At 42.4% G+C, this 27340-nt stretch overlaps 1 protein-coding gene across 1 annotated transcript in view; it reads left to right on the forward strand.

Annotated features, from left to right (window-relative positions):
• The first annotated feature begins 9514 nt into the window (after positions 1–9514).
• The window catches only part of Gne (glucosamine (UDP-N-acetyl)-2-epimerase/N-acetylmannosamine kinase), a 64724-nt gene continuing 46898 nt past the window's right edge, over positions 9515–27340 (forward strand). Inside the window, exon 1 of the mRNA XM_029570740.1 lies at positions 9515–9641. Within this exon, the coding sequence (XP_029426600.1) occupies positions 9591–9641 (51 nt within the window). The 5' untranslated portion in view covers positions 9515–9590. The remainder of the gene's footprint in view (positions 9642–27340) is intronic.

A 27340-nucleotide genomic window follows, 5' to 3' on the forward strand; every position in this document is an offset into this window, starting at 1 on the left:
AGCTTGGGCAGTTCTTACATCCTGGCTTCTCTGCGGCCCTTCCTCAGGAAGTCCTGTCCACAGCCTCAAGAGGACATTTACTCCCTCGCACAGGCCCTGGTGACCTTGTCTAGACCAGGCTTGGCTACTATGTCCGACAGCGTTTGGTTGACAGGGCTCCGACCTCCCGGGGCCAGTGGCTTGGGTCGCCTGACCGGCTCACTGCGTTCCTCCCCCTCCCCCATCAGCAGGAAGCACTGCGGCTGCTCTGGGGCTGCCTGAGTGCCTCCTACTCTACATCTCTTTGTTCTCAACCACTGGCTCCACAAGGACACTTCCTTCTGAAACCCCAACAACTGCCCTTCCCAGAGGCCTTGTCATGAGGCTTTCTTCCCATGTTACTAATTTGAGCTCTGGTATCTGAGACTGAATGAAACAACCATGCTACTGTTCTCATGAGAAGGTGGGTGTAAGGAAGTAAGCGAAAGACCAGCCAAGGAAGGGAGCGGGAAAACCGACCTTCTACAGAGCAAGCCATTTACTAGACCCAGACAGCACACACACACACACACACACACACACACACACACCCGGCACCCCCATGGCCCAGCTCAAAGAAGCTGGGCACCTCCTCGCAGCCCGGGATCTGGAGGAGAGCACTGCCCCCCTTACAGACTCTGGGTGTCTGTTTTTATCCCTTCAGGCCCGGAGAAGGGGCTTGGAGTAGAAGTGGGTCATCTCAGGCAGGCAGGTGCAGGGTGGGTTTCTTCGTTATGAGGAAGGTGAGTCCTGTAGGACTCTGGTCCAGGAAGTGCCCTGTGATTGCGATTGAATCATATCAGGGGGGCGTCGGGGGATTGTGAGGCACAGCCTTCCGGGACAGCCACTACAGAGTGGTGACCATGCGAGAAGCGTCCAGGGCCTAAGATTTCTCCTTCATTGGGCAGTATGCTAAGTATGCTGAGCTGCTCTGAGACAGGGTGAGTCCAAGGAGACAGGAGGAGGGCTAGAAGATAAATCAGGAATGGCCTTGAGAGGAGAGTGCAAGGCAGTGGGGCCAGAGCTGAGGGCAGGATCCCAGGCTGCAGAGTTAGACCAGGGTCATGAGACTGCACTGATGACTTTTAGGAGAGCAGTGTCTGGAGGATGATGGGCCTGAGCTCTGACTTCAAAGGACTGAGTAGCTGGAGTGGACAGCCTACAGGGAACCTGCTTGCTGTTAGTGTTGTAAAGGGAAGGAAGGAGATGGCTTCCACAGGGGAACTGTAGGACAGCAGAGAGAATTGGTTTGGGTTGGTAGTTTGGGGTTTTGCCATGGAGACAAAGGACAAAGGAAATTGACAAAGCCTGGTCACACTGTGTCCGCCTCAGGAAACAGAGAGAGATGAATGCTGGTACTCAGCTTGCTTCTTTCTTGTTATTCCTCCTGGGACCCCCTAAACTAATCTGGAAAATCCCTCAGAGGCATGCCCGGAGGTTTGCTTCCAGGGTGATTCTGAATCCCATCAAGTTGAGAATCAAGATTAAGCATCACCTTCACCCTTGTGTCCACATCTGCCTCTTGGAATTTTAATCAGTGCATGAGTCTAGACCTTCAAGTAATGGGTGGAAGCCAGTAGGGAATGAAGAAAAGGCCAATGTGACTAACTTCCCAGTTCCTGCAAGAACTGAAGCAGTGCACTTCTCTGCAGCTACATAGAAAAAGGACTTGAGGGGCTGGAGAGATGGCTCAGCGGTTAAGAGCACTAACTGCTCTTGCAGAGGGCCCAGGTTCGAGTCCCAGCACCCATGTGACGGCTACAAACCATCCTTAACTCCAGTTCCAGGGGAATCCGAAGCCCTCTTCTGACCTCTGTGGCACTGCACGACACGGGTGTACTCACATACATGCAGGCAATACACTCATACACATAAAATAAAAAATAATAAATAAAAATCTAAAAAAAAGAAAGAAAACTTGAAGAGAAAGAACACACACACATATGCACACATACATGTACATGTATGCACACACACATGCATACATACCACAGAGCAGGTTCAAGTCCGTTTTTCTTTCAGTTATTTTTTTTTTCAGGAAGAATTAGAATTAGAATCACCTCACTGCACCTGTCTAACTTCTTTGCTTCTCTCTGCGTGGAGACAAATGAAGAGCCGAAATAGGATTCCAGCGCAAAGCTGAGGATTTGCTGCATCCTCACTGGTGAAACATCAGTCTTCTCATCTGTAGGAATATGGAGGTTTGGAATTAGCTGGGGTGCTGAAGCGTTCACAGTCAGCAGAGCATGGTGGCACACACCTATAATCCCAACATTTGAGAGACTGAGACAGGAGAATCACAAGTTCAAGGCCAGCTGAGGCTACATAGCAATTCTAGGTCAATCTGGGCTACATAGTGAAATGGTCTCAACAGAACAGAACAGAATTTAGAGCCATGCCAAGATCTAGCATAAAAGGCATGCTAGGGCAGTGAGATGCTCAGCTGGTAAAAGTGCTTACCGACCACACAAGTCTGCCAATCTGAGTTTGATACCTGAAACCCATGGTGGAAGGAGAGAACCAGCTCCTGAAGGTTGTCCTCTGACATCCACATGTGTGTCATGGCACACATGGTACACGCACACACACACACACACTCACACAAAATAACTAAAATAAAGGCATGATATATATCTGCTGAATGAATATAAAGTATTTAATATAATTTACATTAAAAGTATATATAACTAGCTTGTTAATCTCACCAAGACCATAAACATTCTTTATAATATATATTAGGAAAGGTAATACCAGCCTGTTATTCTCACCAAGAGCATAAAGATATTCTGTTTCTCGAATGAGTGAACAAATGTATCAACTGTGCACTAGAAATATATATATATAATTAGCTTGTTAAACATAAGTTCATAAATATTGCTTAAGATAACACCGTTTAAAAAAATTCTTTTTTGAGACAGAGTCTGATTATGCAGACCTGGCTGGTGTGGAACTCACAGAAACCCACCTGTCTCTGCCTCCTGAGTGCTGGGATTACAGGTGCATTTCCACACCCAGCTGTTTAAATTTTTTAAAAGATTTCTTTTTATTTTGTGTGTATGAGTGTTTTACCTTCATGTATATGTGTGTATCACATGCATACACTACCCACAGATGCTAGAAGAGGGTGTCAGATCCCCTGGAACTGGAATTACAGCCAATTGTGAGTCACCAGGTGTGTTGGTGCTGGGAGCTGAACCAGGGTCCTCTGTGAGAGTAGCAAGTGCTCTTAGTTACTGAGCCATCTCCCCAGCCCCTGAAAAATGCTTTAGATCATATTTTTATTTGTTTTGTGTGTCTGTGTATATGTGTGAGTGCATGTATGCCTTGGCACATTATGGAGACCAGAGGACAACTTTCTGGAGTTGGTTCTCTCCTACCATGTGTGTTCTGGGGGTCGAACTTGTGTTCAGGCTTCACAGCAGGCACCTTTACCTGCTGAGCATCTTACCAGCTCAAGTTTTGTTTTTTTAATTTGACTTAAGAGGCTGGAGAGATGGCTTAGCAGTTAAGAGCACTGGCTGTTCTTGCAGAGGACCCGGGTTCAGTTCCCAGTACCCACATGATAGCACAACTGCCTATTAACTCCAGTTCCAGGGGACCTGACACCCTCTTCTGGCTTCTGTGAGCATTGTATGTATGTTATGCTCTTACATCTATGCAGGCAAAACATCCATACACATAAAAATAAACAAAAATTTTTTTAAAAAAAGAAATTTGACTTAAGAGCCAGTTCAGTTGGTAAAGTACCTGCCTAGCATGCTTGGGGTCCCGGTTTCAATCCCCAACACCTCATAAAACTGGCCATGGTGGCACAGGGCTGGAATCCCAGCACTGCTGAGGTAGAGGTGGAAGGTTCAGAGGTTCAATACCATCGATGGCTGCATAGCAAGCTCAAAGCCAGCTGGGGCTACAGAAAACCCTGCCTCAATTAAAAATAATGAAGAAAAACAAGAAAAAATTGATTTTGAGGCAGATATAAAATAAAAATATATTGCAGAAGTGTTTAGTACTGCCAGATATGGCAGTCCGTGATCTAGATTTTCCCCTATTGCCAGTATCATCTGTGGGAACCTGTGTCACCATTCTGCCTGTGTGTGGAGAGGAAGGAAGTTTGCTGAGCATCAGGCTCTGGGGTACACTTTGCATAGGCGTCTCTTGCAGCTCATAAAGCTCTCTAATGTCCATCTCTTCAGAAACAGTATCGACAAATGCTAACACGTCCAACACCAGTGAACAGTAAGTGGCAGAGCCAGAATTCAAGCACAGTTTTGGCTGACTTTGAAGCCTACCTCTCCTGTCTGCTCCCCAAAATGTGAGTCAGCATGTAGAGAAATGCTCAGCTTGCGAATGATGGGGCTTCTTTGGGAGGGTCCTGCCTTGATGAAGATAGTGTTGAGTTCATCTGATGAGCCACTGTGGGGCATTTGATGAAGAAATCTCTTAGACTGAAGCTTTCACCCTGGTCTGATACAAAACTTAAAGAAAAGCTCTGGAAAAGAAAGGCCAGTAGAGAGTGTGTGCATAACCATCCGTGGTGTTTTATGTTGGGAACTAACACCTGTGAGGTATTTTTACATTCATGGCTATATTTGAGGAAAAGTGAAATTCTCACAATTGTCCCTTCCTATGGAGACCATTTTTATTCACAGCATGGTCTGTAGACTGAAGCAACATTACCCACCATTCCAATTGCTGGAGTGCAGCAATTTCCAGGGGCATATGATTTCCAATGCTAAAACTAGGTGGTCCTGGGATGAGCTGGTCGTCCTAACCAGCAACACCAACAGGACCTGGGGGCTCATTTGATACGAGAATCCTGGGTCTCAACCTGGATTAGTGAATCAGGATCCATACCTGATGATGATTGTCGTCTCAATCAGGTCAGAGGAGCATTTCTCCAGACTAGGCATTGGTTTAATGGGTTAAGGAAGTCTCCTACATTAGTCAGGGTTCACCAGAGAAACTAATCAATAGTGTGTACACACACACACACACACACACACACACACACACACACACACACAGATGTATCTTAAGGAGTTGGTTCATACAATCATAGTGACTTCACCTAATTGGTGAAGATAGCAAGCAGGCTGTCCACCCAGGAAGGCGTTGCAGTTCAAGTTCAAAGACAATGATGCCAAGACTTTATATTTTTGAATACAAACTTTTTTCAATGTATATTTTTATTGAATTTGTGTGAAATTTTTAAAGTTTTATTTCCATCTTATGGGTATGAGTGTATTGCCTGCATGTATGTAAGTGCACCCGTGTCGTGCAATGCCCATGGAAGTCAGAAGAGGGAGATGGATCCCTTTAACTGGAGTTACAAACAGTTGTTAGTCACCATGTGTGTTCTAGGAATGGAACCTGGGTCCTCTGCACGTGCACTCTTCAAGTGCAGCCAGCCAGTGCTCTTAACTGCTGAGCCATCTCTCTAGCCCCTGAATTTGTGTGAATTTCATACAATACATTTTAATCATATTTAGATCCCCCTCCCCATCTGCATCCCCCCATAGCTCACCTAGAGGATATCACGCATTGTGTCATGTATGTTATGATCTATCGAGTCAAGTTTGTGTACCCAGATATCCCCCGGTGTGAGTTCATCCATTCACTGGAGCCTGTTCAACCCCTCTCAAGTCACTCCCTTAAAGAACACCAAACACCAACTTTCCCTCACCCAGCAGTGATCAGCTGCCAATAGTTCCTCAGCTAAAGTTGGGGCTTCTTGCCCATTTCCCCAGTTCTATGCTGGATTTTTGTCTGGTTTGACTTTGCATGGGTCTTGTGCATGCTGTTACCATTGCTGTAAATTCAGATAAGCAAATTCCCAGAAGCCTGGAAAACTCTGTTTCCCTGTGGTCATCCACCACTCCTGGCTCTTACATTCTGCCCTCTCTTCCTCAATGGTCCCTGAGCCCTAGATGGGTGAGGTTTAGTATAGGAGTCCTATCCAAAGACATACTCTACAGTCTCTTACTCTCTACATTTTGGCCAGTTGTAGCTTTCTGTGTTAATCATCATCTGTTGCATGAGGAAGCTTCATTGGTGAGAGCTGAGAGATGCATTAGTATTATCTCTACCCCTTGTTCCACTATGCTCTGTTACCTTAGGTGTAGAGGTTCCATTGTAGATGTATCACTTAGGGATGGGCATCTCACACTTAATCTCTGTGTTGGATCAGTTGTGGAATTCTGTAATAGTGTCTACCTGTTGCAAAAAGCTTTTTTGATGAGTGGTGACAACTATACTTGTCTGTAAATATAAGGATACATATTTAGCAGATAGTAAGAAAGTATGTTTGTCTAGGGATGTGACATGTAGGATTTCCTCTAGGATCTATGACCTCTCTAGCCACGTGTATTTGGCTATGTTTACAGTACTACCCATGAATTCCCTCCCATTGATTGGGCTTTAAATCCAATTAGATAGCTGTTGATTACCCCCAAGATAAAAGTGCCACTACTCCACAGATAACTTGCTGTGTTGGTCACTGTTGTGGTTATTAGGCTTTAAAGCTGGGGTTGGACCACTGATTGATTTTCTTCCTTGGCAACTTGCATGGCATCCTTTGAAACTACAAGAGCTAGTCTTTAGGGAGGAGGCTTCTGGGTCAGTTCCAGTTCTGTTGCACAAAGTTCTATGTCTGAAGTATGTTCTGTGTTTAGCAATATAGTCTTACCTTCAAGTTCTGGGAGGAAATCAAGGGCTGTGGCAATATCCTGTGTTGTTTGGGGAGTCTCTTGGACTACCCTGACCAACAACTCAAAGGGATGTTTCTCCTGTTTGGTACTGTGTTTCTTGTTATATAGCTTACAGCTATACACATGCACTTATGTACAGATATTGTACATATATTTTTCAGTAGGTTTTTGAACTAATATATTTTCCTCTGATTTTTTCCTACCATGTAAACATTATCTCTCCTCTCTTCCTGTCTAACCTCTGTTCTCCTTCCCCAGTTAAAATACCCCATTTCCCCCATTTCCCCCTTGATAATACCTGTCTCCTATTATCCTCCTTCTCTTGAGCTCTTTCTTCCCCTTTACCCCCATGGTTTCTGGTATAACCCTGCCTCCTCCCTTCTCAGTTAAACACCTCCATTTTCCCCATTTCCTCCTTGGTAACATTTATCTCCTACTATCCCTCTCTCTCAGGTTCCTTCTTTCCCTTTACCTCCATGGTTTCTTTCTATTTTCCTGGCTCCTGCAGTTACATCAGGACATATACTCACATATAAGTATTTTGTGGTAGGATCCATAAATGAGAGAGAACATATGTCACTTGTTTTTCTGAGTCTGTGTTACTTCACTTAGTATAACAGTTTCTAGTTCCATCTATTTACCTGCAAATTTCATGATTTCGTCTTTTTTTTTTTTTCCTGCTGAATAGAATTCCATTGTGTAAATGGTGTAAATATTTCCATTATCCATTCGTCAATTGAGGGACATCTAGGTTGTTTCCATTTCTTAACTATTGTGAAAAGAGTAGCAACAAGCATGGATGTACAGGTATCTCTGCAGTAGAATGAGTCCTTTGGGTATAAGCCAAGGAGTGGTATAATTGGGTCATATGGTAGGTTCATTTTTAGTTTTTTAAGAGTTCTCCACACTACTTTAAATAGCAGTTGTACCAGTTTGCAATCCCACCAGCAGTGAATGAGCATTCCCCTTTCCCCACATCCTCGCCAGCATTTGGTGCCATTGTTCTCCTGATCTTAGCCCTACTGACTGGGGTAAAATAAAATCTTAAAGTGGTTTTGATTTGCATTTCCCTAATCACTACAATGTTGAACACTTTTTAAGGTGTTTCTTAGCCATTTTCATTTCTTCTTCGAGAACTCTCTGTTCATATCCATAGCCCATTTAATTGGGTCATTTGTTTTCTTAATTCTTTGTTTTTTTTTTTTTTTTGAGTTCTTTGTATAGTCTGTTTATTAATCCTCTCTCAGATGGGTAGCTGGTGAAGATTTTCTCTCTGTGGATTTCTTCTTCACTGATTGGTTATTTACTTTGCTTTTTAGTTTAATGAGGTCCCACTTGTTGATTGTTGACCATAATTCCTGAGCAACTGATGTCCGATCTAGAAATCACTGATATTACCCAATCGGATATTAAACAACGAAAGCAGAATATATACCTACAAGTTATGTGATCCCAATCCTGAAACATGCACATAAAAATATGGCTGAAAACAAATCCCAAATTGTTATGGGTGAATTTTTTTCCAGTTGATGTTATTGCGAATTACAATTACATAGCATTTCAGTTTCTATACAGCAAAATCAATAATGGAGTCCATAGCTCAAAGTCACTATGATTATGAAATCAAACAATAAGTTTCATTTGTTTGATATAAAAAAGAATGCGTTTTTATCCATTCCTCATTTCTAATGGGATTTTGGTCCACTTTAAAAATTTGGTTATAGCTGGGCGTGGTGGCACACGCCTTTGATCCCAGCACTTGGGAGGCAGAGGCAGGCAGATCTCTGTGAGTTCGAGGCCAGCCTGGTCTCCATAGTGAATCCAGGCCAGCTAGGGCTACAGGGAGACCCTGTCTCAAAAAACACCAAAACAAAAACCCAAGAGGTTCCTAAGTACCTTCATAATAGAGCCAGCTGTGTCAGTCTAGTGTAGAGGGTCCAGCCCTCCTTCTTCCTCCTCTTCCTCCTCCTCCTCTTCCTCCTCCTCTTCTTCCTCCTCCTCCTCTTCCTATTTTGAGACAGTGTTTCCAGGCTGACCTCAACCTTGCTTCACACTCTGAAGTGCTGTGAGATTACAGGCATGCTCCACCACACCCAGTAAGGCAGATATTGTTTTAATTATAGCTTTCCTTAAATGGAATGTGAAGCTGTGTGTGATAGGTAAGGCTGAGTGCAGTAGGTGACTGCAGAGTATTTACCAATGAAATGGAAGACAGTGTTGAACAGTACGCAGATCACTACCCAGCATCCCTTTGGGTGGGGTTGGGGGGTCCCTGGATGCTAAAAACACAAGGTGCATTCTTTATAAATGGTAACATATTTTCTAACCTAATGTAGCTTAGGTAAATATAACAATTTGACTTTCTTTAAGTCTCATTAAACTAAAGACTAAATATCTTGAAGTTTTGGGTGATTAAGGAATCCTAAAAATTCCTCCTAAAGTAATCTCTTTATTGCTTTGCATAGTAGTATTATATTAGTCGATGTTCTGAATGTACCTGTGTATAAAACAATCTGAAAAAGGCAGTTGAGATTTTGATTAGATATCATTGGGTTTATATTCATAAACTCAGAAGAAATTTTTTGATTGGAAAATAAAATCACTGGATAGAGCTGTACATGAAGAACAGGGAAGTAACACTCGGTGCCAACTCTCCTCCCCCTTGAGAGCCACTGTCCAGGTATACAGGAAGAATTTAAAGCCATATTTTTTTAACCTTCCTTTTCAAAGAGGTGGAGCTTAAGATTTAATCTTGAACTCAGCTGTTTATTAGTGACCATTCTGTGGCAGCTAAACCAAGAGAACAGACAGCTACTCAGCACAGTGACTCAAACCACACCCTGGGGAGACGGTTTGTGCATCAGGATGGAAACCCACAGGTATCTCCATAGGGAGTCGTGCTACACAGGACCTCATGTGAGTAACACAGCCCCCCAGAGCATGATTGCCATTGCTGCCAGACACAAAGGTGATCCAAGGAGGAAGAGGGAAGGGCTGCCTTCAAGTCTGTCACAGCCATCATTTTAAAATTCTTTCCCCACCCCCCGCTCACTCCAGTTAGTCATTCTATGGTTTCGGTCTGTTTCTCAGTTACTGTGTAGAACTCGTGGTGTCTTTGCATTGGCAGACAGAAAGCTAAAAACAAACTCTTTTCTCTGGATTTCTTGCTTTCATCAGATAAAACAAAATTTTAAAAAATTCTCTGCTTTATAAACACAGTTTATTTCCAAAAGGTACAATGTTTTCTGTAACTTAGATCTTTTCTTTGCTTTTGAAACATTACATGTAGACCTGCTTAGCTTATACCTCTCCCTACTGCCCCCTGCTACCCAGTTATCAAATGACCACATGGGAGGGGGTTGCATTTTTTTTCAGTTAAATGATGATGTCTAAACCAAAGTAAAAGAGAATTACTATGCTTATCAATATCTAAATATGCCACACAGTATGTTGTATTGAAATGGATTATTTAGGCTAAGTTTTTATTGAGGCCTTTGAACAGCCAGATGCTTTAGAAATCATCGTCACATTTCAATTGGACATTTCCATTTAAAGATCAGCTTTAGTTAACGAATGGCTTCTAAGAGCTTTTCAGGGGAAGGAAGGAGACTAGCATGGGGGTGTGGAGGAAAAGGAAGGAAAGGTGTGTGGGGGTGAATATGACCAAAGTCCATGACACACTGGAAACTTTATGAAACCCATCACCATGTACCATGAATATATGCCAATAACTTTTTTTTTTTTTTCGGTCTTTTTGAGACAGGGTCTCCCTTGTAGCCCCAGCTGGCCTGGAATTTATGTAGACCAGGCTGGCCTTGACCCTACAGAGATCTGCTTGCCTTTGCCTCCTGAGTGCTGGGACTAAAGTTGTGCACCACCATGCCTGGTTCACCAATAAACGGTTTTGAAAAGAACTAAGAAACCAGTTTAAAAAAAAAAAAACTTTTTCAATTAGCTTTTTGTCCTTCACTTCAATATGGTTTACATCTATCTGTATCATTAATACAGTAAGACTCAATTTCAAGTTTTCTTCCATGAAAACATATTTTTTTGTTCAGCAGTGTAGTTATTTAAATTCAGGGCTAGACTTTCTGAGCTTCTTGCTAAAACTTCTAATTTCCCCTCTCATATCTTCAGTGAAATTTACTAAGCAATGGTTATCTATAATCACAAGGGCAAGAGTGACTCTAACCGCTGTTCCTATTTTTATATCTTTTTTAACTGCAGTTTGAAATTACCATTTCATTCATCTGCCTCAACATTTGGTGGTTTCTGTGACCACACCAACTCTGAATTTCTCTGTGTGAATTTCAAGTGACCTTCAAAGGGTTCTCAGTAATCCAACTGTATTTTCCCAATTTCCTCAGCAAAACCTTCTCCCAATAGGTGGGGTTCACTGAATTCTCTCATAAAAAACTATATTCACAGGGTTTCATAGCCTACAGAATAAGAGATAAAGGACTGAGAAAAGCCAAAGGCACCTCCCAGGGTATTGGGTAGATTAGAGTGCCATTTGCTGAGAATTGTAATGGTGGAGCACACCCAGGTTTTTGAGGACCAAGAAAACTTTATTTGGGTCAAGTTGATCTGCAGTGCCTGTGGGACAGTAGCTAGTTAGTGGGTTTGGAGTGAGAAGGCTCAGCTAGATATTCACATTTAGAGATAACTTTAAATTATGATTGAGCTACACAGGCAAACGAGTTCAATTCTGAAATGACAGGTAAGGAAAGCTAAGTACAGAATCCTAGGAGACAATTACTTTTACCAGGGATTTAGGAAGTGCAAGCCAGAGAGATTAAAGGTAGATGGGTAATCAGGCATCCTGGAAACCCAGGAAATACAATGTTTCCAGAACGAGGCAAAAGCTTGGGTGTGGTGGTGCACACCTATGGTCTCCATCCCTGCACCCATCCCTGCACCTGGGAAGCAGAGGCAGGAGGACTTGCGTTCACATCATCCTTGTCTCCATAATGAACCCAGACCAGCCTGAGCTATATGGCAGCTGTCTCAAAAAAGAAAAAACAAAAAAATTAATAAATGACAATATAAAGAAAAGAGTAAGTGAAGAGAAGCTAGAGAGCAGAAATGGTAGGTGCTTGGGCTGTTGGAAAAAGGAAGTTAGAATGAGGAACCATGGCTGGAAAGCACGACTCAGTGTTTAACATAAAGTACCACAGATGAGGGTTTCCTCAGAACTTTATGGCTTATTAAATTAAATAATGTTTGAATCTAATTGCCTCAGACCACACAACTGCTATATATAAGAAACAGTTGCATATAGTATCCACAGGGGCATTGGTGCCAGGATGTCTCAAGGGTATCAAGGTCTATGAGTGCTCAGGTCCCTTATAGAAAATGATATAGTATTTGCATATAACCTTCTTCACACAGCCTCTTATATAGTTAAAGCATCTCTATAGTACTTATAGTACTTAATACAATGTAAACAGAATGTAAGTAGTTGCCTCAGGGTATTATTTAACAAATACTAACACAGAAAGAAGTTCATGCATTTCACTACAAACACATTTCTTTTCTGAATATTTCTATCTATACTTCTTTGACTCCATGGATGCAGAACTTGCAGATACCAAAGGCTATTTTACAAAAGAGTTCAAATTGACCTAAAGTATTACTAACTGGAAGTCAGGGGCAGAGAAATCCAGAGAACTGAATATTTATCTATACTTCTTTGACTCCATGGATGCAGAACTTGCAGATACCAAAGGCTATTTTACAAAAGAGTTCAAATTGACCTAAAGTATTACTAACTGGAAGTCAGGGGCAGAGAAATCCAGAGAAATGGGGGTGGTAAGAAATATAGTTAGATGCTTTAGGCTAAGAGTGAACAGTACATCTCAAAAAAATATATAAAGTTAATGGAATTGGCTGGGTGTGGTGGCACATGCCTTTAATCCCAGTACTCGGGAGGCAGAGGCAGGTGGATCTCTATGAGTTCGAGGCCAGCCTGGTCTACATAGTGAGTTCCAGGCCAGCTGGGGCTACAGGGAGACCCTGTCTCAAAAAGACCCAAAAAAAAAAAAAAAAAAAAAAAAAAGAAAGAAAAAGTTAATGCAATTGATCATACCTGTGACAAATCTGTATTTCTAACCCATATCTACCTTCAGATCCTTCATCTTATGAAAATATTCCACAGGTTCTGAAAAGTTTACAAATCCAAAACTAGAGTGCCTGTCTTCTCATTTATAGATCATCCCCAAATCTGTCTTCTGGTTTAGATAACAGCATTTCCAGTCACTCAGTGGGAACCGTGGTCACTCATCCCATCCTGTCATCTCTACCACCAGGTTCTAGCCATTCTTTCTCCACATTCTTTTGATTCCATTCTCAGGATTTATCTCCTCCCCTTCCTCCTCCTCCTCTTCCTCCTCCTCCTCCCTCCTTGCCTTCTCCCCATTTGCCTCTCTCTTCCCTTCTTCGCTCTCTTTTGAGACAGGGTCTCACTATGTAGTCCATGCTGTCCAGGAACTCACTGCAGTCTTCCGGCTTCAGGCTCTCAAGTGCTGGGATCACAGGTGTGTGCCACCGCATCTAGCAGGACTCTTCTTAATTCCTGCTACTATCATTCAGAAATACCATTCCTAATTTGGTATCTCTTCCTCTAGTCCCTCCTTCTCTTCCCAGTCCATCACCCATAATTCTAAGGAAATCTAATCATGTCACTTTCCTGACTAAATTCTCCTCAGTTGCAGTGGGGAGAAAGTTGGCCCTTCTTGGCATGTTATGCAGGCTCTTACTGACCTGGCCGCACTCCATCTCTCAGCCGTATCTCATTACTTTCTGCCTCCACACATCTGCCTTTATAACAGTACTGAATTTCTCCTTGTTCTCCACCTCATTACAATGTTTTATGCTTGATTCATTTTAAAGTTCATTTTAAAGACTGGGCAATAGAGAGTATTGTGGGCTGATAAGACGGCTGTGCAAGCCTGATGACTAGATCCCATGCTGGAAGGAGAGAACCAGTTTCCAAAAGCTGTCTTCTGATTTTCACGTGTGCCATTTGCACATACAAATATGCACACAAACAATAATAAATAAAAAATCTTCATCAGAGAGGTCATTCTCTTCTTTGATTAGTCTTACTTATTTTTATTTTTTTGGTTTTTTGAGACAGAGTCTCCCTGTAACCGCAACTGGCCTGGAACTTGCTATGCGGATCAGGATGGCCTTGATCTCAGAGAGATCTGCCTGCCTCTGCCTCTTGAGTACTGGGACTAAAGGTGTGCACTGCTACGCCTGGCCCAGATGCTTAGTTTTTTTGGAGCCCTTTTGAATGGGATATTTTTCTTAATTTCTTCTGAGAGTGTACTGTTGGTATATATGAAGGCTACTGTTTTATATAGGGAGATAGATAGATAGATGATAGATAGATAGATAGATAAATAGATAGATAGATGATCGATTGATAGATGGATGGATAGATGGATGAATGGATAGGTAGATGATAGATTTTAGTATCCTATGAGTTTACTATGTGTTTATTAGATCTAGGAGTTTTCTAGTAGATTCTAATAGGGATTTTTAGCTGGGCATGTTAGCACACGCCTTAATCCCAGTGCTTGGGAGGCAGAGGCAGGCAGATCTCTGTGAGTTTGAGGCCAGCCTGGTTTACATAGAGAATTCCAGGACAGCTGGGGCTACAGGGAGACCCTGTCTCAAAAAGACAAAAAAAAAAAAAAAAGATAGGGATTTTTAAGTATGAAATCATGTCATCTTCAAATAGGAATCGTTTGACTTCCTTTTCTAATTTTATTCCTTTTATGTCATTCTCTTGTCTAACTGCTAGAGCTAAGACTATATTGAAGAGAGGGGAGTGGCCATCCTTGCCTTGTTTTTAGGGGAACTATTCCCAGTGTGTCTCTATTTAATATAATGTTGGCTCTAGGTTTATATGGCTGTATATATTGTGGATTTTTCTTTTTTGGTCTTTAAAGAAAACATTTTATTAGCATTGCTTTACTTAAGAACCAATATGATTACATTGAAAGACTTTGTATAGTTTGGAGAATTTGGAAAGGGAGTGAATGGCAAACTCACATTATAGGAACAGTGACAAACTTCACAATATTGTTGAAGCTTGGTTGTACAGTTTTGTCAGTAAACAATATTCAAAAAAATGGGGAAGACTGATTATAAATGAGTGATGTGGACCATAGAGACAAAACAGAAATGTTGAGGAATCTATGGCAAATTGTGCAGTCCTCCTCTGACTCAGTTTTTTTTATTGTTTTTTCTTATATAAGTACTAATTCAAGGAACTATCAGAGAAAGAAACATACAGGGCTCATTTCAAGGAACTTATAATCTGATTAGAGAACTAGGCCACAGATGATGACGTAACTAATGTGACTGGCTTTCACATAATACATCAGATGTCTAACTTCACAGTTACAATATTTCCATTAAAGACCTCAGGTAGTTAACAACCATGAAATAGGTATTCAAGCCAAATGCTACAGAAATTCAGAAGTATCTTGGAATAGAGAATTCAGATGAAGTTTCAGGATATATGGGATTTGAAGTTGGAGTAAGGTTCAAGAAGCAAAGACAAGGCACAGTCTTGCAACTGTTCAACATGAAGGAAGAGAAGAAAATGTTCAAGACAGAAGGATGTGGGCTGGGGATTATAGCTCAGTTGGTAGAGTGACTTTCTAACATGTAGAAAGCCCTGAGTTCAATCCCCAGTACTACATAAACCTGGACATGGTAGAGCACCCTTGCAACCCCAGTACTATGGAGGTGAGACAGGAGGATCAGAAAGCCAAGGTCATCCTTGGCTATCCAGTAAGTTTGAGGCTAGCCTGGGATACATGAGATCCTATCAGAAAGAAAGAAGGAAGAAGAGGGATAGAAGAGGAGGAGGAGAAGAAGAAGCGGGGTGGGAGGGACTAGGGAAAAGGAAAAAATGGAACAAAATTTTATACATACTGAGTTTGAGGTGGGGTAGTATCTAGAAGGCAGTTGTTAAGACTGGACCTAGAACAGGGAGGAAAGGTCCAGTAGGAATACGTATCCACACAATTATCTACATAGAGGTCAAAATAGAAGGCTTAAGTATAGAAGAAGTTCTGAAGACAGAGTATGTGGAGGACCAAAGAAGCATAATCATGAGAGTGCTTGCATTTAAAGACAGACCAGGGTGGAGAGAAGAAAAAGGAACGATTTGAAACAGATATATAATATCATATATATATACCAATTTATTATTACTCTTAAGGTCGTTTGAGGATCTGTTCCTCAGGGGTCACATGGGCTTGGGAGGAGCCCCTGGCTCCTTTCTTTTACCAGTTCCGCTTATGTGAAGATAAGTCAAAGGCCCTACTCAACCATGGCTGGCTTCCCTTGGAAGCATGGAGGAAATGTTTCCTATGTGTTGACCCTCCTCTTTGTAGACTGGACACTGGTTCAAGTCCATCTCATGGGGTCTCCTCAGCCTTCTTGATCAAGAGGACAGGTGACCCACCACAATTACAGGACATTTTGGGAGATGCTCATAGTCCTCTGGAACTAGTCGACCTAGGAGGGCAAGGAGCAAAAACTGTCCTTTATGTCCCTCTGACCAAATTAGTGTAGGCCTCAAAGGATGTCTGTTAAACATCCAAGGAGGTTAGTTCAACCTTTCTTTACTGCTGAGTAAAACTCCACCGTATAAATGAACCACATTTTCATTATCTCCTCATCAGTTGAGGGACACTTAGGTTGCTTCCATCTCTTAGCTATTGTGAAAAGAGCAGCAACAAACATGGATGTACAAGTGTCTCTGCAATAGGATGAGTTCTTTGGGTATATGCCAAGGAGTGGTATAACTGGGTCAAATGGTAGGTTCATTTGTAGTTTTTTAAGAGTTCTCCACACTGCTTTCCATAGGGGCTGAACCAGTTTGCACCCGCACCAGCAGTGGATGAGTGTTCCCCTTTCCCCACATCCTCTCCAACATTTGGTATCATTTGTTTTCTTGATCTTAGCCAGTCTGACTGGGGTAAGGTGAAATCTTAAAGTGGTTTTAATTTGCATTTCCCTGATTATTAGTGATGTTGAACATCTTTTACAATGTTTCATAGCCATCTTTACTTCTTCTTTTGAGAACTGTTTGTTCAACTCCTTAGCCCATCTCTGTTTTTTGAGATCATTATATATTCTGGATGTTAAACCTCTGTCAGATGTGTTGCTGGTGAAGATTTTCTCCCATTCCGTGGGTTTTCTCTTCACTTCCCTGGTTGCCTCCTTTGATGTACAGAGGCTTTTTAGTTTAATGAGGTCCCATTTGTTGATTTTTTTTACCTTGTTTCCTGAGCAATTGATGTCCGGTTTAGAAAATCCTTTCCTACACCTATATCTTGTAGGGTTTTGCCAATGTTTTCTTCTAACAGTTTCAGAGTTTCAGGCTTTATGTTGAGGTCTTTGATCCATTTGGAATTGACTTTTGTGTAAGGTGAAAGATAGGAGTTTAGTTTCATTCTTCTACTGGTGGAGATTTTTTCTTTAAAAAAAACAAACAAAAAAACAGGGTTTCCCTGTAGCTCTAGCTGGCCTGGAACTTACTATGTAGACCCAGCTGCCCTTGAACTCATAGAGATCTGCCTGCCTCTGCCTCCCCAGTGCTGGGACTACAGGCATGCACCACCACACCTGGCCTGACATGCATATTTTAAAAAAATTTATTTATTTACTTTTTATGTGCACAAGTGTATTGCCTGCAATGTATGTAAGTGTATGTAAGTATACTCATGTCATGCTGTGCCTATGGAGGACAGAAAAGGGCATTAGATCCCCTGAAACTGGAGTTATCGATGGTTATTAGCTGCCATGTGGGTGCTGGGATTCGAACCTAGGTCTTCTGCAACAGCAGCCAGTGCTTTTAACTGCTTAGCTATGTCTGCAGCCCCATAGAAAGTGATTAATCCTAGAAGAGAGGCATGGAAGACATGAGAACAGAGAGGCTGAGGCCTTATGTTCATGCCTAGGCTTTATAGATGCTAATTATGTATAAATATATTTTGATATGCCTTAAACATTCACACAGAGTTGTTTTGTTTTGTTTGATTATAATGGAGTCTCCTGGATTGTTCAGGTTAGTCTCAAACTCCTAGGCACCTACAGGCATGAGCCATTATATTCAGTTTCATGCAGGTATTAGAAAGCCCACTTGAACCACTAGGCATGGTAGCCAACCCTTGTAACCCCGGAGAGACTAAAGCAGAAGGATAGCAAGTTTGATGCCAGCCTGGGCTACAGAGCAACTTTAACTCTATAGTGAGATCCTGTGGGACCCCTCCTTCATCCGAAACTGCATGCTAACTAACAAATATGGCTAGATGTTTGAATGGTGCAATTGGTCAGTAGTGCACAGTGCTTATATAACAAATATGGGCTACTTTTCAGTTGCAGGAATAACATGATTATTTCCTGTGTTGAGATAAAAATTTCTCCAAAGGCTTATTGCTGATATTGAGTGATGTTGACTATACTAAATCCCCAAAAGCCCAAAAGTCCTAAACTTTTTTTTTTTTTTTTGGTCTTTTTGAGGCAGGGTCTCCCTGTAGCCCCAGCTGTCCTGGGACTCACTATGTAGACCAGGTTGGCCTTGAACTCACAGAGATTTGCCTGCCTTTGCCTCCCGAGTGCTGGGATTAAAGGCATGTGCCACCAACTTTCCTAAACTTTTAATGAGCGGTTATTCTAGAGCATAATTGTGTTGATTCAACTTTTTATTGCAGGGTCAAAGTTAAAAGCAAACTAGTTTTTAACACTTTTTTAGCAGTTTTTATGTCAATTAAACTTTCTGAACTTGCATTAGCAGGGATGGCTGAGTGATACCTGGCTTACATCATTTCTCTAAGTCAGATAATAAAACAATTGGTCTTCACAGCCCATAGCGAAAAATACACTTTAGAATCCCCATAAAGGACAATATTCCACAAGGCAAACATGACAGCATTATATTTATTTGCACTTTCTTCTGTAGTTGGGAAAGCTAGCATAGAGTTGGCTTACCATCCCAGAGTATGATAAACTGATTAGTAACTGCAGCTATTGGTTAAATGGTTCTGAAATCTGAGTTTCAAAAAGGCTCCTCTTCCAGTTATGAGTACTTTAACCAGTTCTTCTGTAAGCTCACTTTTTCTAATTAGAATTTTTAAATTTACGTGTTTGTGTGTTTTGCCTGCAAGTATGAAAGTGTACCTGTAGCACTGCAGGAGTTGCAGAGAGCTGTTAGTCACCATGTGGGTGCTGGGAACTGAACCCAGGTCCTCTGCAAGAGCAGCCAGTGCACCTAGCCACTAAGCCATCTCTCCAACCCCATAAACTTACTGTGGGGTCTCTCCCTCCCCTCGTGGGTCGTTGGCCACCAGTCCACAAAGACAAAGGGAGCAGAAGTGACGAACGGGGTCAGGACGGCCAGTGAGCATGATGGAAAAGATCTTCCAGGGAGTCAGATTCAGCGGTACAGCTCCGTTTATTCAGTGGGGGTCAGGGAAAATATAGTGTGGAGACAGCAGCCAAAGCTTCAGCTGATAGGTGCTCATAGTATGCTTTATTTACATGTGGTAGGGGGATCTTATCATCCTGCTATAGGGCAATGCCTAGTTATCATATAGAGAAAACCTGGGGGCAGTTTTATTGCAGGTAACTATGCCAAAGGTCATGTTCTGAATAAGGTCAGGCATCCGTGCTTGGAGGCACTTTCCAGGTAAGTCAGGCAGGAAGCCCCTGCTGAGAAAGGGAGTCCTTCCATATAGCCCCTTAGAGCTATCTACAACCTTAGCAGCAGGGTCCCCTAACAACTTACTTTTTTTTGTCTTTTTGAGACAGGGTCTCCCTGTAGCCCCAGCTGTCCTGGAACTATGTAGACCAGACTGGCCTTGAACTCACAGAGATCTGCCTGTCTCTGCCTCCCAAGTGCTGAGACTACAGGTATGCGCCACCACGCCCAGCATAAACTTACTTTTTAAATCCACGGTCCTGCAAACTGAAGCTGACTCATACAGGTTAGGATGTTTCTGAATTATTTTCAGTCAATGAAATCGTGTGTGTGTGTGTGTGTGTGTGTGTGTGTGTGTGTGTATGCAGGTGCACTTGCATATCTGTGTACATGTTCAGAATCCAGAGGTCACCCTCAGGAGTCATTCCTGCAGCACTGTCCACCTTGTTTTGAGACAGTCTCTCTCCCTGGCCTGGAGCCCCCGAGAAGGTTAAATGGAATCTTAATTCTTAAATGTTTTTCCTGTGGGGAAAAAGCTTTCCTGTGTAATGTAGCTTCATAAGGTCACTCAGTACAATATGAGGAACAGGGGGAGGTTACAAACAACAGAGTACAAGGAGTTTCTTACCTATCTACATTCCAGACCCTCTGCCGTTAAAAATATTGTGAGACCTGCTGATGAAGGCTATTTGACACATAATGTAATTATAAGACTATCCAGCGGAATATGGTAATTGATTGCTCAGGGGTTTTGTTTTTGTTTTTGACCAGGGGCTCAGTCTGCTGTCTAGGCTATCTGGGAACTCACTGTAGCCCAGGGGGGCCTCAAATCCATATTGATTCTCTACATCCAGAGGGCTTCTAGGCAGGCATTATACCGCCATACTGATTGCTCAATTTTCTCCCCACCTCTTGATTGTCTTCTTCATGATAACGACTCACAGTAGAGATGGAAAATGCATGGCACCATCTCTGCCTCCCTTCCGGTTCCCTCTCCCTTCCAAACAATATGGCAGACACCTAAGTATTCTTTCCAGTCAAATTCTTATTCAGCCTTTCTCCATTTCTTATTTGTTTCTTTCTCCATTTCTTATTTGTCTCAATTTCTTATTTATTTCTCCATTGCTGTGACAAAACACTCTGACCACTACCAACTTGGGGAGGAAAGGGTTTATTTGTCTTATATCTCCCAGGTCACAGTTCATCTGGGAGCCCAAGGTAGGAACTCAGGGCAGGAACCTAGAGGCAGGAGCTGAAGCACAGGCCATGGAGGAACACTGCTTACAGGCTTGTTCCCTTGTCCTATGCTCAACCTGCTTTCTTATACACTACAGGACCACCTGCGGAGGGGTGGCACCACCCACAGTGGGCTGGGCCCTCCCATCACACTCAACAATCAAGAAGATGCCCTCACAGACATGGCCACCGGCCAGTCCATTGGAGGCAGTTCCTCAGTTGAGGCTCCCTCAACCCAGGTGTGTCAAGTTGACACCACCAAAGTTATCCAGCACAGCCTTTTATTTTATTTTATTTTATTTTATTTTATTTTTTATTTTCTTCTTTTAGGTAGGGTCTCTGTAGATCAGGCAAGCCTCAAACTCATTTTTTTTTTTTTAAATTTCTCTATGTCATTTTTGACAAAGTTCTCCAGGAAGCCATCACCAGTGAGTCGGAGACGGGGATCAAAATAACGAAGTTGGGGGTGGTCCCTGGCTTTCAGTTTTGTTACTATCTTGTGACTGTAAGGAACAGGCTATTGAAGAAAAAGAGGATTTATTGTAATGATAAAAATGGACTGACATCAGGGTTGAGGAGGTAGCACAGTGGTGGATCACTTGCTTAGTATCACAAGGCCTCAGGTTCAATCTCCAGCACTGCAAAAACAGAAAAAAGAAAGGAAAAAGCCTAGTTTCCAAATGAGCTGAAATCAGGAAGCTGTTCAGGATTCAAAACAAGTCAGGCACTGGATTCTTCCCCTGTGGCTCTGCCTCTATGGTATGTCTGTGTCTGTGTCTTAATATGCCTCCCTTTCTCACATTCAATACCAATTTTGTTTTTCCTGTTTAAATGCTTTAGAGAGTAGTTACTGAGTGGCTGTTAGCTAACCACAGCCTTGGTGCCAGGACTTGTCTGGTCAGGTATAGGCACATTTTGGGTAGCCATGGACATTGGTAATCTTTCTTTCTGATGAATGTTAAAAATTAACATTGCTTTAGCTATTTATTAAAACCTGAGTAAAATTATATATACACATACATATATACATATATATATATATATATAGAGAGAGAGAGAGAGAGAATGCTTTGTTGCTAGAAAGATAGCTCAGTTGGCAAAAAAGCTTGTCCTAAAAACAGGATGTTAGATATTCGGCACTCATATAAAAAAAGCCGAATGTGGTGGTGGGGGCTTGTAATTCCAATGTGAATGAGGGAGAGGCAGGTGGCTCTCTAGAGATTGCAAAGCAGTCAGCCTGGCATAATCAGTGAGCTCCAGGTTAATGAGAGACCCTGTCTCAAAAACAAAAACAAACAAAAGACAAGGTGGACAGCTACTGAGGAACACCAGAAGTTGACCTCTGGCCTACACACACACACACACACACACACACACACACACGAACTAATCTACCTCCACCCACACAAACAACTTTGCCAAGCTGAGGTCTCATTTATGGTAGGCAAGTACTCCATCACTGAACTAAACCTCTAATCTACATTTCCTTTTGTTTCTATTTTTGGTGGGGACTGAGTCTCTTGTATTCCAGACTGGCTTCAACCTTGATATGTATCCAAGGCTGGCCATGACCTTCTGTTCCTCCTGTCTCTACCTTCTGAGTGCTGAGATTACAGGCATGTACCTCACTCAGGATGATTGTTTCTAGTTCCATCCATTTACCTGTGAATTTCATTTTTTAAAGAGCTGAATAACATTCCATTGTGTATAAGTACCACGCCTTCATTATCTGTTCATCAGCTGATGGATTTCTAGGTTGTTTCCAATTCCCGGCTATTATGAAAAGGGCAGCAATGAATGTGGATAGAGAGGTATTTCTGTACTAGGGTAGAGTCTTTTGAGTAAATGCCGAAGGGTATGGCTGGATCAAATGGCAGAGCAACTTTAGCTTTTTGAGGAGTCTCCACACTGATCTCCATAGTGGCTACACCAATTTGCATTCCCTTTCTCCTTGTCCTCACCAGCATTTGCGTGAGTGGGGTAAGCCGAGATCTCAAAGTGTTTTTAATTTGTATTTCCCTGATGACTAAAGATGTTGAACATTTTTAGAAAGTATTTCAGCTGGGTGTGGTGGCGCACGCCTTTAATCCCAGCATTTGGGAGGCAGAGGCAGGAGATCTCTGTGAGTTCAAGGCCAGCCTGGTCTACATAGTGAGTTCCAGGACAGCTGGGGCTATAGGGAGACCCTGTCTCAAAAAGACCAAAAAAAAAAAAAAAGAAAGTATTTCAAAGCCATTTGTGTTTGATCTCTTTAGAGAACTCAAAACAACAAAAACCAGGGCTGGAGAAAGATGACTCAGCCATTAAGAGCACTGGTGTCTCTTGCAGAAGACCTGGGTTCAGTTCCCAGCACCCACATGGCGGCTAACAACTGTCTATAACTTCAATTCCATCTTCTGACCTCCATGGGCATTGCACAACATGGGTTCACTTACATACATGCAGGCAAAACATTCACACACACGAAATAAAAACATATTATTTAGCCAGGCGTGGTGGCGGCAGAGGCAGGTGGATCTCTGTGAGTTCAAGGACAGCCTGGTCTACATAGTGAGTTCCAGGACAGCTGGAGCTACAGGGAGACCCTGATTCAAAAAGACAAAAAAAAAAAAAAAAAAAAAATTACTCACGAGTAAGTGCCTTAATAACGTGAAGAATTTCTAAAACTTCATTTCTTGCTTTTTGTTTTCTTACAGTGATGGGGTTGAATCCAGGTCCTCAAATATGCTAGGCAATTGCTCTACCACTAAGTTACATCCTCTGCTTACATATTGTTGAAAGTATGTTTATACTTACATTTTTCCCTAGATACAATCTTTATTGTTTTGTTTTGAGATAGGGTCTCATGCAGTGCATGCTGACCTCAAATTTATTATTTACCCAAGGATGGCCTTGAACTCCTGATCCTGTTGCCTCCTGAATGTTGGGATTACATATATGCACCATTATACTCTGCCTTAGATACAAAAGAAAGCATTAATACCTCAAAACCATATTATAGTATAACATACATACAAAAAGCATATACATATAAGTGCGCAATTTGAAGTTTTAAAAAAAACTAAACACTCTCAGCAAAACTTAGTGTCCTAGTTTGTTTCTTCATTGCTGTGACAAAACACTCTGACCAAAACCAACTTGGGGTTTATTCAGCTTACATCTCCCAGGTCGCAGTTCATCAGGGAGCCCAAGGTAGAAACTCAGGACAGGAACCTGGAAGCAGGAGCTGAAGCACAGGCCATGGAGGAACGCTACTTACTGGCTTGCTCCCTTGGCCCCTGCTCAGCCTGCTTTCTTATGCAACACTGGCCCACCTGCCCAGGGGTGGCACCCACAGTGGGCTGGGCCCTCCCACATCACTCATCAAGAAGATGCCCCTCACACATGGCCACAGGCCAGTCCAATAGAGGAAATTCCCCAATTGAGGCTCCCTCAACCCAGGTGTGTCAAGTTGACACTGAAGCTATCCAGCGCACCTAGATTTCAAAAAATAAACACTAAGCATTGTTTTCTCCTTTAAAATTTTCATTATATTTAATTATTTATTTTGCGTGTGTGCATGTAGGGAGGTCAGAGAGCACCTCTTAGGAATTGGTTCTGTTCTTCCACCATGTGGGGCCAGTGATCGAACTCAGGTCAGCAGGCTCGGTAGCCAGAGCCTTTACCCAGTGAACCATCTTGCTAGTCAAGCATTATTTTTTTTTCTTTCTTTCTCTTTCTTCTTTTTTTCTTTCTTTTTCTTTCTTTCTTTCTTTCTTTCTTTCTTTCTTTCTTTCTTTCTTTCTTTCTTTCTTTCTTTTCTTTCCTTCCTTCCTTCCTTCCTTCCCCATCATTGAAGCCTCCCTTACTGGGACTCTCTTTTTGGGGGGTTTCATAAGACAAGGTTTCACTATATAGCCTAGCCTGACTTCAAACTCATGACATTCCTCTGCCTCAGTCTTCCAGGTGCTAGGATGACAAGTCTGTGCTACCATACCAGTTAAGCATTGTTTTTGAAGTCAGTTTGTCTTAACTTTTTATACTGGACAATTGGTGATGTAACCTTAAAAGCCAGATGTCTCTCCCAAATATCTTCCATGATTTTCAGTACCACTTATGGTAGGCAGAATAATGGTTCCCCCTGAAATGTCCACACCCTAATCTCTGAAGACAGACTTTAAGTGTGATAAAGGATTTGTGTTGGGAAGATTATTCTGGACTACTGGGTAGGCCCAGTGTTATAACCCTAAGGGTCTTTTTAAGTGAAAGAAAGGCAGAAGAGTCACAGACAAGAAAAGCAGAGGTCAGAGGGTTCACAAGCTGAGGACTATAGCTATTTCCACGAGAAGGCAAGGCAAGGAACACACCCTCTCCTGTGGCCTCCACCAATACTGCCACCTTCACTTTAGTCTCCTGAAGTTCTTTTTGAACTCCTAACCTCCAGAAGTGTAAGATGATAAATTTATGTTGTTTTCAGATAAGTCTGTAGCATTTTGTTACAGCCACAATAGGAACCTGGTAAATCATTTAACATCTGGTGAGTTCCATGTTCAGATTTGTATCTGTTATTATCTACTTAATAGCTGTATGTGACTCACGGATCTCCCAACTGGATCATGTTTCAAATGAAAACTGTACTTCTTCCTTCTCAAACCGGTTCATTCCCCTAGCCTTAATCACCTTAGTAAATCCCACAACCACCCACTAAAAATAGAAACCCAGAAGTCATTTTTTCTAGCTTCCTTATAACGAATCCACCATTAAGCTTCATCAATTTTACATTCAATAAATGATATATCTATATAGCAGTTGAATTTCATTGACACCAATTTGTGACTCTCAACCAATCCATTCTCCACCCAGCAGTCAAAATGGATTTAAAAGAGAAATATAATATAAAATGTGTTAAAAATTGACATGATAGAGCAGATGTAAAAGGTAGCTTGGTTCACTTACAAATAAATGATTAATGTGATCTAAAAAAGAGAGAAAGAAACATGATGGCACCTCCTTGCACAAAAACAATGTCTGTACTCTCAGGCTAATGTAATGTTTTAGTCACGTGCTGCATAGTTTACAAATATGCTGCAAATCAGAGCTTCACCAGTAACTGAGATAGATCTCAAGTTTCAAAAGTTTGATGGAATTTGAAATTAACTAAAAAAAAAAATCCCAACTAATTGTTAGACTGTTTAAATCTCACTTAGCCAGGCATGGTGGCTCTAATCCCAGCTCTGGAGGTTGTGGGAGGACTAATAGGAATTTGAGATCAACCTGGACTACATAATGAATTTCATGCCTGTTAGAAACCAGAAGTTCCCTGAGACAAATGTCTCACCCTAGCCTCACTGTTAATAGTCACATCCCTTTCTCAGGCCTGACAGAACACCACAGCTGCAGAAAGCCAGACAACCCACTCCTCTTGACAGGATGTCTCTCTAGTAATGTCATTCACCACCATTCCCTTGAACCTTTGCAGTTTGTTTTTCTGTGGAGAAGCTATGTCACCTTTGCTGAACTAAAACAACCCTGTTCAGTTTGCTACAAGGTCTGGCTCTGGTCTTTTACCCAAACTTCATTCTTTCTCCCCCTCTGAATCTAACAAATGCCAGCCTAGAACTCTTTCTTTGAGTCTTGGATCTACCTATATTGCTCAGCCTAGCCTCCAGCCTCCCATTCTCTTGCTCCTAGTTATGGTAAATTTCATAATAGTTGTAAAAAAAAAATTTTTTTTTTTGGTCTTTTTGAGACAGGGTCTCCCTGTAGCTCCAGCTGTCCTGGAACTCACTATGTAGACCAGGCTGGCCTTGAACTTACAGAGATCCGCCTGCCCCTGCCTCCCAAGTGCTGGGATTAAAGGTGTGCGCCACCACACCCGGCGTAAAATTTTTTAAAATATTTTTTCTTATCAATTCAAAACTCATTCATGATCATTGAGGAATTTGAAAGAAAATAAGACATTAAAATTCTTCCACACAAGGCCATTTTCTTCCAGGTGTCTCTACAAGAGACAAGGATGGGTTAGTGATGGATAGGACATCTTGACCCGGGCTGCTTAGACCCACATATCCCGGCTCTCTCTTTTTAAATCTCACTTCAGCACTCCAGACATGATCTTGAGGGCGTCACTGGGTCGCCTTGTCCCTCTTCTCAGTGGCCCCATTGAAAAAAAAAAAAAACTCCCTTTCTGGCTTTTTTATTATTAATTTGGCTGTTTTCCCTGGCTTCTGAAGGTCGGGTGGCCGAACCTGGCTCGTTGCCCACAAACTGAAACTCAGAGCTCGGTAAGCACCTAGTTCCCTGGCGTGGTCGCAGGCTTGGCTCTGCAGGTCTGGTCGTAATCCAAGGGCAGCTCTGGAACACCGTACTGCTAGTGAGTGAGGGGCAGACAGGGATACGAAATCTCACCTTGGATGCAAGGCCCAAACTACTATCTCGTAGGAGACCTCGGGGCCGTGCGTCCCCAAAGACACTAGGGTGAGCACCCCAAAAGGGCCACACGCAAGGCGCTGGGAACTGCGCGCCTGGGGCACAGTGAAACACGCCCAGAAGGGGGCGGAGCCAGGAAACCACCAATCATGAAAGCCCTCGCAGGAGCGCCCGAAGGAGCGATCGATGACTCGGTGTTCGGCGAAGGGAGGCTCGGGGGGGGGGGGGGGGGGGGGGGGGGGGC

This window comes from Nannospalax galili, unplaced genomic scaffold (assembly GCF_000622305.1).
Source record: "Nannospalax galili isolate Female #2095 unplaced genomic scaffold, S.galili_v1.0 scaffold263, whole genome shotgun sequence".
Lineage (NCBI taxonomy): Eukaryota > Metazoa > Chordata > Mammalia > Rodentia > Spalacidae > Nannospalax > Nannospalax galili.